The sequence below is a fragment of the Gopherus evgoodei genome, chromosome 11 (genome assembly GCF_007399415.2).
Source record: "Gopherus evgoodei ecotype Sinaloan lineage chromosome 11, rGopEvg1_v1.p, whole genome shotgun sequence".
In the NCBI taxonomy this organism is placed as follows: Eukaryota; Metazoa; Chordata; order Testudines; family Testudinidae; genus Gopherus; species Gopherus evgoodei.
Window position 1 is genome coordinate 36,685,095 of NC_044332.1, and position 16,914 is coordinate 36,702,008.

Consider the following 16,914-nt stretch of genomic DNA (forward strand, 5'->3'; position numbering starts at 1 on the left):
TTTGTTGTGTGTCTGTGCCAGTACATATAGGGTAGCAGAGATTCTTATTTTCAAACTTCTGATATAAAATTTCAGAAGTTGCTATAGAATATATTGACACATTTTCTGATGCTGTTGCTTACATATGATTGAGTCAAGAGTAACTTCATTTTAACCTAAAGGATGTGAATGAGCACATGCATGCATGGTATCAGTTTTTTCAATATACACAGTTGTGCTCATGTAGCTCAGATTAGCAAACCCCTTATCTCTAGTATAAAAAATGACATTACTTTAATCTTTATTCTGTGTGGAGAGCCAGGTTGGGTTTGCAAAGGTCAGTTCTAGACTGGCAGTTAGCGTGTCACATTTAGATCTGCACTGTAATCCTAGCATAAACACACAAATTAGTTGCATTACAATAGGGAAATAAAGGTTATTTGGCATACAGAACAATGCCCAAAGCCCTTGACATTTGAACATTATTTCCAATGACATTTGCCCTTTTCAGTCTAGATTCTGCAGTTCTTATTCAAGATAACTCCTACTGATTTAGAATAACTGGGCATTATGCCTGAATGAAAACTGTAAAATCAGGTGGTTCATCTGACTTTAGTGAAGATATATACCTTTATCTGAAACTGTAGCAGGGAGCCATGCAGACTGTGGAGTGGGGAAAGTACTAGGCAGAAATTCTACAGTGAAGCAGAGTGGCTCCAGGGATAATATAGCTTTCCAAATTCTAATACAGTTCCTTTTTTATTGCTAGAAAAAATGGACTTTTTTACCTTTGCCAACTGTTAATTCCCTAAATATTGCCATGGTGAAACAACCCTGATTATCAGTAAATATTTTCCTTGCTTCAGATCTTTTTTCTCTGCAGTTATTTGCAAAGAAATAGCCTTAGACACCACGTTTTCTTTGTGTTCATCTCCTGTTTGATTTGTCAATTTCTCACATACTACATCGTTCGTTTCAATTTATGAATAATCACAATGATATATTCACACTCATTTCTAACAGTCATTTCATTCTTAAAGTGCAAGTTTTGCCAAATGTTTCTAATTTCCCTTCCCCTTTTAAAAAGTATCAAATTTTCTTTTATTCACATTACTAACACCTTCTTAAAAGTCCTGAAGGCTCAGTGCTCATCTGTGCTGAGTTTAGGCTTGATGAAGATGAGGTGCAGGAAGGTGGCTTTAAGACATATTTTTACTCCTCCTATCTGAGGATCTGAAATGGCTTGTGGCGTAATTTGGAGCAGCCAAAGGGCTGCTTAAAGTTATGGGGGCTGTGATAGTTCCATACAGTCCCACACTCTGATAGCAGTTTTGTGCACTCAGCTCTGCCCCTGGTACTCTCTCCTCCTATGTGGAGGAAGTGAGGAGTGAGTGGCATAGAGTTCCCTAAGCCAACCCTGCATCACTCAAGAATTTCCCTTTAAGGGATCCTTGGCTGCCCATTTAGGGGAGCTTCCCATTTGCTTGTGCTGTCGAGTCTGACGACTGAGCTTCTTGATTTAAATTTACACCAGAAATAAATACTGAGATTCTTCCTCCTAAAATCTCAGTTGCTTTCTCCACAGAGTATCTGTAAAACATTTGCTGGTGACATAGACAATATGCTTTTAAAACTTCATCCTGAATTATGTCTAGTTTCTTTAACTTGAAATTGTATGCTGGTTCAAATGGTTGACACCTATAATCCAGTATGGATTTAATCAGTCTCACATATAATAATAATGTCCAGATTTTAATCTTTGCTGTAAGTCTTACAATTCTACCAATTTTATGGTTGTTTTTTTTTTAAAGATACGCACCAAGTGCTCTGCCTCTGTAATTAGAATTTTACCCTTAAAGGTTCTTTTCCTCTCAGGTCTGTGATGCCCCTGGAATAAGTCTTAAATAATTTAACTAAATTTTGTACTTATCTTTGAAATATTAAAATATCAGTTTAGATTGCTGTCAAAATATTTACTATATAATTTATTTATTGGATTCACTCAAAATTCTTGTCCCAAATGAAAATTGTTAATCTTCTCCTTTTTTAAAAGCATCTTTATTTATAATTTTGCTGAACAATTTTAACATTACTTTGAAAGAGGCAATTCTGTGAATTAGTCCGCAGAAAATTAGCATAGCCAGCTAAATCAATCCTCTCTCATTGACTGAGACATCCAGCTGTTTTGATACTGTATTGCCCCAAAATTGCTAGTTATTTCTCCAGGGAACTTGAGTCCCTTTGTTCTTTAAAAATGCTTTTTAACTGTTGAAAATTAGACAGTTGTCACTTCAAATCTGAGATGACTTGCATTTATTTTGGCACTTATAAATAGATGCCCATTACCTAGGTCATAATCCTGCTCCCAATGAGTCAGAATGAATTTTGCTATTGACTAGATGAGGAATAGGATCAGATTGTTTTAGATTTCTGCAGAGTGGGTATAAAAGGGTGGTGAATCAGGCCATGATTCTGATATCCTGTGCTAGTTTTGCTGCCAGTTTTGCAGCCTTTAGGTGAGCTGTGGCAGAGAGTCAACCCTGAAAAGGAACAGCATTTCCCTATTATATGTCCGTAGATTCTCATTGCTTCATCACTCATGTTATCTATTCATGATTCCTTATCCATGTGCCCCACACAACTGAGTTCACAACTGCATATCGAAAGTACAAAAATGTGACACTCCACAATAAAATGTTTTCACCATTTCTGCCACTGCTGAGTGCAAGTAATGATGTAAAACAGAAAATAATAATAATAAATCCCCCCAAAAATTGATTACTTTTATTTATTAGACTAATTGGAAAAAAACTACAGATAATACATATTTAGGTATCTCACTAAAAGTGATCATTTACAAGTTGCTTTTTTTTGTAAGCATATTAAAGTATGGAAATGCACAGCTGAGGCACCAGTCTTAATTCTGATGAAATTAAAAAAAATGTGAAAAATCATCTATTGTATCTTTAAAAATATGGTTAATCTAATCTGAGACCACAAGCACCAGTATTCATCAACTATAATTGTATTATTGCATGGCATCAGTACTGGGCAGAGTTAAGGGCACCGGCCTATGTATTTCCAGATATTAACGTCTGAATTTCTTTTAAAGGCAGCAAAGAATCCTGTGGCACCTTATAGACTAACAGACGTTTTGGAGCATGAGCTTTCGTGGGTGAATACCCACTTCCTCAGATGCATGTAATGGAAAATGCATCTGAGGAAGTGGGTATTCACCCACGAAAGCTCATGCTCCAAAACGTCTGTTAGTCTATAAGGTGCCACAGGATTCTTTGCTGCTTTTACAGATCCAGACTAACACGGCTACCCTCTGATACTTGAATTTCTTTTAAGTTTAACCTTAACTCCAAATGTAATTGTTTTAGAATGCTTGTTTTGAGGATAATTACGGCATCTCTGTGTTTTTTATCCAAATCATTGATAGGTTCTCTCAAAAATAACTTCATCATATAGTAGTTTTTATCTGGGGACGTAAGTAGAATTCCATTAAATCTCTGACAGACATTTTGCTGTATGGACAAATTGTACTATTTTTCTTAATTTTGTAGAGACCTGATTCTTAAACAATATATTCTTTAAAACAATTTATTTATTATTTTAAATAACAGAATATGTATGACATATTCCACAACATTATAAAATAACACTTTCCTTCTGGGATAGTATTCATTTAGAAGAGAAAAGATATACACTTGACACTTCCAGGAAATTACTGAAGGCTCAATCCTTGGGACTGAGGCTATGCAAATTTCTCCTTTCTCCGAGCTTTGATACATATTTTACAAAACTAGCTGAAGTGAAATTAAGTCAATGTCATAATAATTAAAATCTTTAGTGATAGATTTCTTGTTACTATATTAGCTTGCAGTATTTCTCTTGGTGGGTGAAAATAATTGATTAATTTATTGAAAAAACTGACATTCATATCCTTAGCTATATATTGCTTTATTTGTAACACTGTAGTTGATCCAGATTTCTATTTATATTTGAAATCACATTAATAGTTCCCTTCATGGAGTAAAGGGACCCAGAACCTAAGAAATACGAGGACCATGATTTTCAAGAGTGACTAGTGATTTTTGGGTGCCTTGAAGGGGCCTGATTTTCAGGGGGCTTTGCTCAGCACTTACTGAAAACCCCTAAACCCATTTAAGATTTTTCAGGTTGGGTAACAAAAAGTGATGCACCTAAACTAACTGATTGTTTTTTTAAAGAATCATCCAGAGTGTTTCTGATAACCAGACGCTCGATCCTGCAACCCTCTCACTCGCATGAATAGGGTTTACATGAGTAATCCTGTTGACGACAGTGGGTGAAATCCTGGCTCTGTGGAAGTCAGTGGTAGTTTTACCAGTAACTTTAGTGGGGCAAAGATTTTACCCAATGAGACTATTCATGCAAGTGATGGTTTCTGGAATTAGAAAAGGGCTTACAGAAGAGGGCTCTGGTATAACTGCTCTTTCACCAGGATCAAGATTAGGGGATTGTCTAAACGAACACTTAGCTTGTGGCAGGAGGGGATTCAAAGCAGGGTAGATCAAAGTGCATGACAGAACTTTGAGCGTTTGGCAATAGAGTGCACATGATCACTTAGTGCAGGATAAGCTAATGCGATAGATTCAAACCTAGTTTGGTGTGAACAAAGTGTTAATTTGGAAAAGTCCGGAGATTTCTGAGATAGATGTTCTGATAGTTCCCTATTATTCTGTGGCTGCTATCATTTAGCAGTTTGTTATGGCTATAGATAATTCTGATGTTAAAATGACTATACATGGTGGGCTTTCAAGCAACATTGATTGTATTCTTTTCTTCCCTTGCTGTACCTTTATGATAGTTTCAAAGACAGTATGGAGAAATCATCATCTTATTCTGACTGGCTAATAAATAATAGCATTGCTGAGCTAGTAGCTTCCACGGGTCTTCCAGTGAACATCAGTGATGCATATCAGGATCCTCGTTTTGACGCTGAAGTAAGATTTCTTAAAAATTTAAATACACTGTCATATTTTTGGAGTTCAGAATAATAAAAGTCAAGCAAGTCCAAATGAATATAAAACATAAGAACATTTGTTCTGAATTATCTTTTTCTATCCAGTATGTCCTCTATTTGTCCTTTCAGCAGCACCATGGCTTGAAGCAATAATCACTCATGACAGAAAGATAGCAAAGGCAGTTTTATCTAAGATACAGCACTGTTCCTACTTATAGGCATTACTTCACCTATCTGTGCCTCATTTTTCCAATCAGTAAACTGGGGATAATGATGCCTTCCTTTAGAAAGTGCTTTGAGATCTATAAAGCTAATTATTGTTGAAAATTCTACCATTGATAGTTCTTCATGTTCCACATTAGCAGAATCATAGTTGGTAGTTATCAGAGATATTGGGACTCTACACTGAATGTAAACAGGGGCTGTAGTAATATGATCTCAAAAGACAAATGGGTTTTGTGGTCCTACTTAGCAAACCAATGTTATTCCAGTATGTTTTTACAAATAAAATATACACAGTGGGCTAATTTTTTCCTTTTAGATACTTGCATGCAACTTCCAGTGAAGCCAAGGGGCATTGTATGCGCATATCCTAGAGCACAGTTTCACTAGCTGGGGTTGGGGAACAGGCACCAGATACTACTTTTGACAGAATTTGTGAGCACTAGGTTACTTTCCTAAGTTTGACAGGACCCAAGAACCAAACTGTCCCCTGAATGGGTTATTCCTGCTTACTGGACTGGGAATCCTAGGAGTTTTGGCTCATGGAGTTTCACTATGATCAAACTCTCCTTTCTGGGCAGACAAGAGGTATTGTCCCCCTATGGAATTGATGAGGGTTAGACCTACAAATTCTCTTGAGAGCCCACAGAGATGAGGGCCATCCAAACAGTATTCTTGGGCTTCTGCACTACTTCCCAGCCCCATTGTCTCTTAAGCAAAGCAGTGTTTCTACAGGAGCTGTTTTGATGCTCTCAAACCTCATTCAGGGGTGAGGGAACTGACATAAATAAATGCCTGTGGGGTGGGGATTAATTAATGCTAAGATCCCTTATGGAACTGGTAGTGGGAATAGCAGTTTACCTCCTGGCCTGGTCAAAGGCCAGTCCCTGCAAAACATCCACAGAGGTCAACAGGGTCAGTGCTTCCCACTTCTGCTTTGTCCCACTCAGACTAGCTGCTTTTTGCATTCTTTCACTGGCAGAGAAGAGGGCAGGCATTATGTGTGCGCAGATTGTTTCTGAGGACCAAGCCCTTTCTGTACTGAGGGAGGGATAAGCCCCTGCCCATCTCCTTGGGAACAATGAGCCATCAACTCCATTACCTTAATTTTTTCAGAGAAGCTGAACACTCAGAATTCTAATGGAAATCAATTGGAGCTGCAAATGCCTAGCATCTCTGAAAATCAGGCCTCAGTTTCCACAACTCACAAATCATAACTCAGTTTCCACTCCACGTAGGGAATGCTTTGGCTCGGAGTTTTCTTGTTATTGTTTGAGTAGCAATATAGAAACTCCTTTTCTGGTATATACTCACATAGGATTCTAACAATGTCAGATTTGGAATATTTCAAGTTATCATTCCAGTTTCTTGAAATTTAAACAACTGGGTCACAGTGAGCTATAGACAGAGAGGAAAATTCCACCCTGAATTGTATCCCTTATAACACCATTACTTTAGTGGACTTGCCTTGAGGCTGGGCAATGGGTTTAGAGTAAATCAGTGCATAATTCTAGCCAGTGAGCCTGTTAAACTACATTACTACAATGAGCATACTTTCAAAGAACCTTCTATTTTGACAGTTTCCATTGGTTCCAGTGGTACTTCCCATTTTGTGTATAGGGAAGAGCTTTCAAACCAGCAGAATCTGCCAAAACAAAGAAGTACTTAAAGTATGCACCCACTGCACTAGTTTCTGGGAAAACTATGCTATTCAGAATTTCAGAAAGTACAATTAATGCTTGGGGAATATTTCCTGTCAAAAAGAGAGAGATGCTGAAGTAAAACACGTCATATCCTTGATGTGTCTGCAGTCACACTTTTAATATGCCAAGTTCTGATTAATAATGCAGCCACCTCATATTTGTTTCAAACTTACTTAAAGTCTATGCCAGTAAGAGATACTGACTAACATATAGGAGAAGAATTATGTGAATTACCAAATATAAAGGGCAATAATTATTTTCTGTTGATATTGTCATAAAAATTTATTACAACTGGCATTGTGAATTAAACAATGATTTCAGGAGACAATCAAGTGTATTTAAAAAAAAGGACGTCATCACTCCTTATTACTAAAATAAAACATGCCTTTGTATTTGTAATCACATGTTCTATTCTTCTGTCTCTACTATTGTTACAAAAACTCTCTTTCCGCCACACTAATTTTTATTTTTAAATGAAATTCTGATGCTTCATTGTCAAATCACTTTCACTGAACATTTAGCACTGAGGTATTTTCATTAAACTTATTTTAAGATCTACATCAAGATCTGCAAAAATTCAGACAATAAATGAAACCTAGCAGTTTTCTTCCCCCTTGAAAAGCTGCATTATATTGAAATGGGCCTTACGAAGCTCCATCTTATAGAATTTTACAACATGGAACAAAAAGAATATATGTAACTTAGATTTGATTTCTATCTAAATGCATATGTTTTAGATCTTGCACATGTGAGATTATATATTGACTCACATACTAGTATGAACTAATACAAGAAGGAGGCAGTTTTTATATATTACATTCCATATACATATGTTACATATTTAAAAATAACATGCTACCTGGGAATATTAAACAAGTTGTCCACAAGGTGATCACTTTCAATTTTTATTACCCCACCGCAAGGGTGCTGGAACAATTTGTATAGTGGGGGTGCTCAGAGCCATTGAACTAAACTGTAAACCCTGTATATGATGGAAACCACTTCAAGCCAAGGGTGTGGCAGCACCCTAGCACCCCTAGGTGCAGCACCTATGCACCACCATTTTGAAATGAAAAAAAATCACAATTTTGGAGAATAATATATCAACAATATAGGGAAAAAAGTTAAACAGAAAATGCTATTGGGACGAAATTCAGCATCGGTGTAAGTGTTCATCTCAGGTGAGATCAACTGAATTGTGCTAGGCTGACCCAGTTATATAAATTTGTACTCAAACATACAGCCTTCTGCATCTTGATGGTATTTCTAGCCTAATGTTTTTCCTCATTTTTTTGTATTTTACAAGAAGTAAATGGAAGAATGTGGTTAAGTAACTGGTAAAACATGACAATCATGAGGGACTGAAGTTCATTGTTAGTTATGATCAATGTTTGATTGTTTGAGAGGGTTTTGAAAGGCAGCTGGTGATCTGAGTTCAGTACATTGCACATATTCCTTCCGCTTAGATATAATTACCCATTTCTTCACAGAAGAGCCATAAGACTAATAGGGCTATGTCCTATAATAGATTTTATGCGGGACTCCCCATTGATTTCAATCAGAAGTTCCACATATGTATCGATGGGAGGATATGACTCTAATAGTAAACTGAATTGCTTCACACTTTTCCAGATGGCAGTTCCCCCAAGTCCTCAGTTGGAGGTCATTATAGAATCAGTATACAACTGCTCACATGGCAGCCTTTGGAACTGCAGCATCTGAGAAAGCATCTGTTCTCAGTACATTGCTTCCTTACAGAATTGTAATCTTTGCTCCTCAAACTCCTCTTATTTGTAGTCTGTCACCATTTCCCCCGTTGTGAGTTTTACAATAGCACCAGAAGCACCTCCTGATCTCTACCTTTGGCTGAGAGCTGCAGCCGGTCTCAGCCCACTCTGTTCGCCCCCTTCAACCTCTCTTCAGAGTTTGACGAATCACTTGCCTCCCTTGGAACGTCTTGCAGCACTAACTCCAAAGAACAGCATAGAAAATGGAGAATCCGTGGCTTAAAAGTTACATTGCAAAGCTTCATATCACAATATATTACCTCAAAACAAGCAGGGAGGCAAAAGGTCTTTTCTAAATTACAGGTGACATCTACATAGGAAATCTCACCTCCTGATTTTTGATAAGAGCCCTCAGTTCCTCCTGAAACTTGCCTTCTTCTCTCACCCAATTCCCAGCTCACTTCTTGCCTTACCTCTGCAAAACTTAAAACTATCATCTCCTCTCTTATTGGCTGTTTTTGAAACCAACATCAGATTAACCGTTCAGGAAGGGCACCAGACCTCTCTTCTGAACCCATTTGGCAGGTGATTCATATTCTCTTTCCTAAGCCACCAATATATTTGTCCCATGAGTGATCTCCTCTTGGTATAGCCCTTCCTTGAAACTGTTCTATTCAGCTGTTATCCAAATGACTGGGCATTATCCCAGTCATGTTTAGTCTTTAGTTCAAATCAAGAACCAAAACATTGTAAGCTCTCTGAGGCATGCGCTGTGTTTTCATATATGTTAAGACAGTTTCTAATACAGGCCCTGATTCAACCAATACTTTGGGCAAAGCCCTACTTGCTTTACTCATGCAAGTAATCCTACTATAGATTAGGCATCAATAGGCGTTTTGACTGAATTAGGGCTGCAGGATTTGACCCATGTGGAATTAAACTAATTTGTAACTATGAGCTTGTTGAAGTCCTCCTTTATATGTTACTATTAGCGGGACCTCAGAGGACTACAATTAGCTTACTCAAATACTGTACCGATGGCTAAAATTCTCATTTTTTACATCCTAGGCTGACCAGTTTTCTGGCTTTCACATAAGGTCTGTTCTTTGTGTTCCTATATGGAATAGCAGCCACCAAATAATTGGTAAGATATTTCACATAACTAAGTTCAGAATTATTGTGCTTATATGAATTTACTTCTGTTTTCTTGTGTTCCTTTTTCTTCTGTTTCCCAGCTGAATATTGTTAAGCAGTTAGAATACCTAGGAGGCATACTAGTATACAAGAAGGAACATTTTTTGACTTGGATACTGTATGGACTGTTCTTCAGCTTTCCAATTGCTTCATTGTTATATTACTTGAAATAATAATCCCTTTGTTGAAACTTCCAAGTGAAAGAGATGAAAACTGATCGGTTCCTTTAACAATTTTCACGAAAACTTTTGCATGATTATTGAACAGCTGGTGCTAGGCATAAGCAGACTAAGCAATTGCTTAATGCCGCGAGCAGCTCAAGGGGCCCCCCATTAGCTGTTTTATTATTTGTTGGAGGGTGAAATATTCCTGCTTAGGGCCCCCAATGGGCTAACACTGCCTCTGCCATATTGAGACATCATTCAAGGGCCTCTGTTTTGTGTACACAGTTTGGGCAATTGTTGGTCTGATCCTGAAAGGTGCTCCATGGAGTCTATACAGATTAGACAAATAATTACCTGATTTTTTTCACACAAAAAAGGAGGCCCTCTAAAATTATGGGGCTATGAATGATCATGGCTCAATTGAAATCAATGCAGCGATGACCATTTACAGCAGCTGAGACTTTGGCCCATGGCCCCATATGTTATGGCAGGCAATCAAATAGAGTTGAGAGTGGTAAGTACGTTGCAGATGTGATGTGCACTCATCACATCACAGGACCAGGCCTTGTCTGCTTAAGCAAGCAATACAAACATAGCAATTGTGCCTTTTAAAAACTGTGGTTTATGATGTTTGTTGCATAGCAAGAGACAAAAGAGAAATTCATTGATACATTTTACAATATTTTGTGAGAGCTATAAGTAAATAGAAGGAATAGTCTTTCACAAAGGAATTTAATATTGACTCATGTAGAGCCACCAGCTTTTAATAGTTTTTCCCTACAAGTTGCTTAATAGAATTGTGTATTTATTGACTCAGTAAATGGTTGGGCCAGTTTTGGGTGGAAAGAGACTTGTATATGTGGGTCATGGTAAATTAGCTAAGAGTTAAGAATGAAGGCACCGATTCAGCAAGTTACATAGGCATGTGCCCTGAGGTCTTTGGGACTACTGATGTGCCTAAAGTTTGTCAAATACTTAAGTACCTTGCTGAATCAGGGTCTTAATCTCTCACACAAAGCATTGAATAATACCATGTAGACTGCCAATATTATACTTGCACGACAGACAAAACAGCTAACAGTAGTAAACTGAATCATGTCATCAAAACAAAACAAAAACAAACAATGAGACTTTCAGACATTGCTATTTGTTATTACTGTTTTTCATAATAAATGATTTGGAGATTTGCTTTAGAGTTGGAAAAATGTTGTAATTAGTAATGAACAGAATTTCTGCATTATGAATTAATATACATTAAAAGCTTTGTCTTAACTTTCTAAAGGGGTAGCTCAAGTGTTGAACAGGCTTGATGGGAAACCTTTTGATGATGCTGATCAGCGATTATTTGAGGTAAGATGTACTTAACTTTGCAACAATTCTGTACTCTGCCAGCATATAGTCTATATTTCTAGATATTGAGGATTGTTTAACCCTAACTTACAAGGAAGAGGCTTGCACTGTCTATATTCTTATTAGCAGATTCTCCATTGATACATTTGGATTCTAGCTTATTGTAAGTGACAGCTGTTTGAGAGATGCTACCACTCCATGCCCTGTTTCATCTTTCTCACCATTAATCAACAAACAGAAAAAAGATCTTATTCTGACCCTGATCTGCAGTGGAATAGGATAAAACTAGAGATAGATCCCGAGCTACAAAGTTGGAATCCTAATATGAATTTCTCCAAAAATTTGAGAGTTCAGACATGGGGTTTGGCACATCTATAAACAAAAAATAAATAATAAGGATTAAAACCATTGTTACGAATTGTATTTAAATTGGATAATTATTTAACTATCCTCTCGAGCATCTCTCAGATCTAGTCTCTTTGTTTCCTGTAGGTAGCAATTGTATCTATTCATTATAAGAGTATCACGTATAAAAGTGTTTTGGTATGTTTGTGGCCAAATTAAGAGGGTATATAATTTATTTATGTGTATTGCTGTAGCATTCAAATGCTCCATTCAGGACCAGAGTCCCATTGCACTTTGACCTATATAAAGACACAGGACAACATGGCTTGTTACATGTATGCAGGTTTTTTGATCACACAGTTACTTAAACATATTAGATTAGCTTTCTGCATTGCTTTTAATATGGGATAATATTTTATGGAAATAGCACCCCAAAGTACTTTGTCAGTCTTCCAGTCCCTGTACAATACTGGGAGGGATGACAAACATGGCATATATGGTTTTGCACACCATCATAGTTATTGTATGTTTGTCAGTCATGGTTCACTTAAGGCCAAATCTTGGTCCCGTTGGAAAGACCCCAAGTAAGAGTGAGATTTGGCCCATATTATGTCAAGAGATTACTCATTTTAGCTTGAGAACTAGGTCAGGTGTTATATTTGGAGCACCTCATGGAAAGCAGGCTGTTTTGAAAATACAGTTACCTAAACAGATTCTTCTCATAATTATTTATCTTACAGAACAGCTTTACTGACCTGTATTCTCCAGCTAGCTTGCCCTTAACTAAATACAATTATTTCTATAATGTATCTGTTTTCTAGTTTACTCCTCATCCTATTGTTTCAAACATCTAAAACAGCATTCATCTTTGTGTTGTTATTTTAAATGAATTCTTTCTTTTTAGGCTTTTGTTATTTTTTGTGGCCTGGGCATCAACAACACAATAATGTATGACCAAGTGAAGAAATCTTGGGCAAAGCAATCTGTGGCTCTTGACGTAAGTATATGACCAAAGTATTCAAACACTCTGTAAATCATTTTTGTCATAAATATATCATAGATAAAAGGTCATTCTGCTGCAGAATTTATCACAGTGAACTTTGTAGTTAGCTTCATTTTCTAAATATACAGTTCTGTCTGCTTAGAATTCTCATTTCATAAGGGGAGATTATGTGGGGTACATTTATTATACTGAATCTAATCCTCAGTTTGTTTAAATTAGTGTAGCTCAAAAGAATCCCCCAGTTGCAGTGTACATATACCAGCTAAGTATTGAGTTGATAATGGCATACAGACTAACCCAGGAAATGGTGAGAAAGGAGAGAAAGGAGAAACAACATTTTAAAAAATAATAAAAGTAATGAGAGTCATGTTATGTTGTGAATGAAACCTATATATTCCCATCCAGTGAGGAGAGAAATAAATAGCACCAAAGTAGTGGTCACCTCTAGGAAGTAAAGGAAGAAAAGTGAGTTTTGAGCAGGGATTTGAAAGAAGAAAGTGAAGATCCTTGGGGCCCTGGAAAAGGGAGGTTAAGTATACACGGGGGGGGGGGGGGGAGATGTCAGATGTCAGGATTTCTTTGTTTTACTTCCAGTCTACAGTTGGATCAGAAGAGTGCAGTTACTGAAAATTTGTAGAACTTGATATACCACCCAATTGTGGGTAATTTTTTGTTTTTAAACTTATTGTATGTAATGAAAAAGGCAGAGCAACTGGGGAAAACTCTGAAGGGAAGAGCTGAGGTATCATATATATCATTAATACTTTTAACTTCATGAGGCGAAATCTGTAGAATTTTTTCTTTCACAGTTATATCCGTTATTGGAATAAAGTGAGGGCCTGCCAGAGCTGAGGTCTGGTACTTCAGGAAAACCAAATTTTCTCTCCTAAAGGTCAAGGCTAACTGATAATAAAAGCTCTCTCTAGTTCTGCTACTTGGCCCTGGTCTATACTACAGGGTTAGGTCAAATTTAGCCCCATTAGGTTGATTTTATAATGAATGCATCTACACAAGCAACCCTGTTCCATCGACCTAAAGGTCTCTTAAAATAGACTTGTGTACTTCTTCCAGGCTAGGGGAGTAGTGCTAAAATTGCTGGGTCGAATTTGGGGTAGAATTTGGGGTATGCGGATGCAAATCGACATTATTGGCCTCTGGGAGCTATTCCAGAGTACCCCAATGTGACCGCTCTGGACAGCACTTTCAACTCCAATGCACTAGCCAGGTACACAGGAAAAGCCCCGGGAACTTTTGAATTTCATTTTCTGTTTGGTCCGTATGGTGAGCTCAGCAGCACAGGTGACCATGCAGTCCCCCCAGAATCGTAAACGAGCTCTAGCATGGAGCGAATGGGAGACACTGGATCTGATTGCTGTATGGGGAGAAGATTCTATGCAGATAGAACTCCAATCAAAAAGAAGAAATGCTAATATACATGCCAAAATTGCACAGGGGATGATGGACAGAGGCTGCAACAGGGACACACAGCAGTGCCGCGTGAAAGTCAAGGAGCTCAGGCAAGCCTACCAAAAGACAAAGGAGGCAAATGGTTGTTCTGTGTCAGAGCCCCATACATGCTGCTTCTATGATCAGCTGCATGGCATTCTAGAGGGGGACCCTACCATTACCCCACCACTGTTCATGGACACCTACAAGGTTGGGGGAGTCTCACGCAACACAGAGGAGGATTTTGTGGATGAGGAAGAGGAAGAGGTGGAGGAGAATGCGCAGCAGGCAAGCGGTGAATCCGTTCTCCCCAGCAGCCAGGACCTTTTCATCACCCTGGAGCCAATACCCTCCCAAGGCGGGATCCCTGCCACTGAAGGCGGAGAAGGCACCTCTGGTGAGTGCACATTTGTAACTACAGTACAGGGTTTAAAAGCAATAGTGTTTAAAGTCTGATTTGCCCTGAAGGCTTGGGATGCATTCGTGGCCGGTACAGCTACTGGAAAAGTCTGTTAACGTGTCTGGGGATGGAGTGGGAATCCTCCAGGAACATCTCCATGAAGCTCTCCTGGAGGTACTCTGAAAGCCTTTGCAGAAGGTTTCTGGGGAGGGCTGCCTTATTTTGAACTCCACGGTAGGACACTTTACCATGCCAAGCCAGTAGCAAGTAGTCTGGAATCATTGCAGTACAAAGCATGGCAGCGAATGGTCCTGAGTTTTGGTTGCATTCAAGCAACATTCGGTCTATATCTTTCTGTTAGCCTCAGGAGAGTGATATCATTCATGGTCACCTGACTGAAATAGAGGTATTTTAGTAATGGAACAGTAAAATGACCCCATTCATGCTGGGCTGTTTGCATTTGGTTAAAAGGGATCATCCCTGAGAATAGCCACACGGCGGGGGAAGGGGTGAAGGGATCATCCCAAATAGCCATGCGGAGGAGTGAGTGGGGGAGGTGTGTGCTGCACATCCACCCGAAAACCGCAGCCTCTCCTTTTAAATGGCAAACCCAACCGGCATTGCTTGCTTTGGGAAAGGAAGGCGCTGCAGTTTGAAAACATTCTCACATATTATGAAGGCAAACCCACATACCCTTTGGCTTACCATGGCTGCCTGGAAACTGAATTATGTTGCCCAGCCATGTGTGATGTGTCATCATACCAGAAGGCGCTCAATATAAAAGGCAAAATGTGACCTGGACTTAAAGCACATGTGCTGTCCAATGTGAATTGCTTGATTCACTGTGAAAGAGTCTCCCTTTTGTTCTCAGAAATGTATCATCTTAAATTTTACTCTCCCTTTTTATCTCCCCACAGGTGCAAATGTTTCTATGCTCTCCCTATCATCTCCATCCCTGAGGTTATTGCAGATTAGAAGGCAAAAAAAAACCACCACACTCGTGATGACATGTTTTCTGAGCTCATGCAGTCCTCCTGTACTGATAAGGCACAGCTGAATGCATGTAGGCATTCAGGGGCAGAGTCCAGGAAAGCATTAAGTGAGTGTGATGAGAAGAGGCAGGATGCAATGCTTAAGCTAATGGGGGAGCAAACGGACATGCTTAGGCATCTGGTGGAGCTACAGGAAAGCCAACAAGAGCACAGACCGCCGCTGCACCCACCGTACAACCGCCTGCCCTCTTCCCCAAGTTCCATATCCTCCTCACCCAGATGCCCAAGAACGTGTCGGGGAGAGGCTCTGGCACCCAGCCATTCCACTCCAGTCCAGAGGATGGCTCAAGCAACAGAAGGCTGTCATTCAAACAGTTTTGATTTGTAGTGTGGCTACAATAAGCAATGTGGGCTTGTCCTTCTCTCCTCCCCCATTTCATCCTACCCCACCCAGGCTACCTTATCAGTTATCTCCCTTTTTTTTTTTAATTAATAAAGAAAAAATGCATGGTTTCAAAACAATAGTGACTATTTCCTTTGCCAGCTGTGATTGAAGCGGGTAGGGTGGTTGGCTTACAGGGAATTAAAATTAACAAAGCAGGTAGGTTTGCATCAAGGAGAAACACACACAACTGTCACACCATAGCCTGGCCAGTCATTAAACTAGTTTTCAAAGTCTCTCTGATGTGTAGCACGCCTACCTAATCGCCATGGTGTTTGGCTGTTCAAAATTGGCAGCCAGGCGATTAGCCTTAACCTCCCACCCCGCCATAAATGTCTTCCCCTTATTCTCAGAGATATTATGGAGCAGTAATAACAATAGGAATATTAGTGGTGCTGAGGTCTAACCTAGTCAGCAGACAGTGCCAGCAAGCTTTTAAACGTCCAAAGGCACATTCTACCACCATTCTGCACTTGCTCAGCTTATAGTTGAACTGCTCCTGACTACTGTACAGGCTGCCTGTGTATGGCTTCATAAGCCATGGCATTAAGGGGTAGGTTGGGTCCCCGAGGATAACTATAGGCATTTCAACATCCCCAACTGTAATTTTCTGGTCTGGGAAGTAAGTCTCTTCTTGCAGCTGCTCAAACAGCCCGGAGTTCCTAAAGATGCAGTTTAATTCTTTATTAAATTCTGTATGATGGTTAAACCCCACTCCCCACAAAAAAACACTGTTGAAGATTACCATTCTGTATTAAATTCTGTAGATTTTAAGAGTAGAGCTGTCGATTAATCGTAGTTAACTCACATAGTTAATTCAAAAACAGTAATGACAATTAAAAAATTAATCGTGATTAATTGCAGTTAAAGTATAGAATACCAATTGAAATTTATTAAACATTTTAGGATGTTTTTCTACATTTTCAAATATATTGA

The 16,914-nt window shown here is 38.8% G+C and overlaps 1 protein-coding gene across 1 annotated transcript in view; it reads left to right on the forward strand.

Annotated features, from left to right (window-relative positions):
• Positions 1-16,914, forward strand: part of PDE11A (phosphodiesterase 11A) — a 228,917-nt gene that overhangs the window by 120,707 nt on the left and 91,296 nt on the right. Inside the window, exons 6-9 of the mRNA XM_030580141.1 lie at positions 4,835-4,970; positions 9,711-9,786; positions 11,283-11,350; positions 12,600-12,692. Coding sequence (XP_030436001.1) covers positions 4,835-4,970; positions 9,711-9,786; positions 11,283-11,350; positions 12,600-12,692 — 373 coding nt within the window. The remainder of the gene's footprint in view (positions 1-4,834; positions 4,971-9,710; positions 9,787-11,282; positions 11,351-12,599; positions 12,693-16,914) is intronic.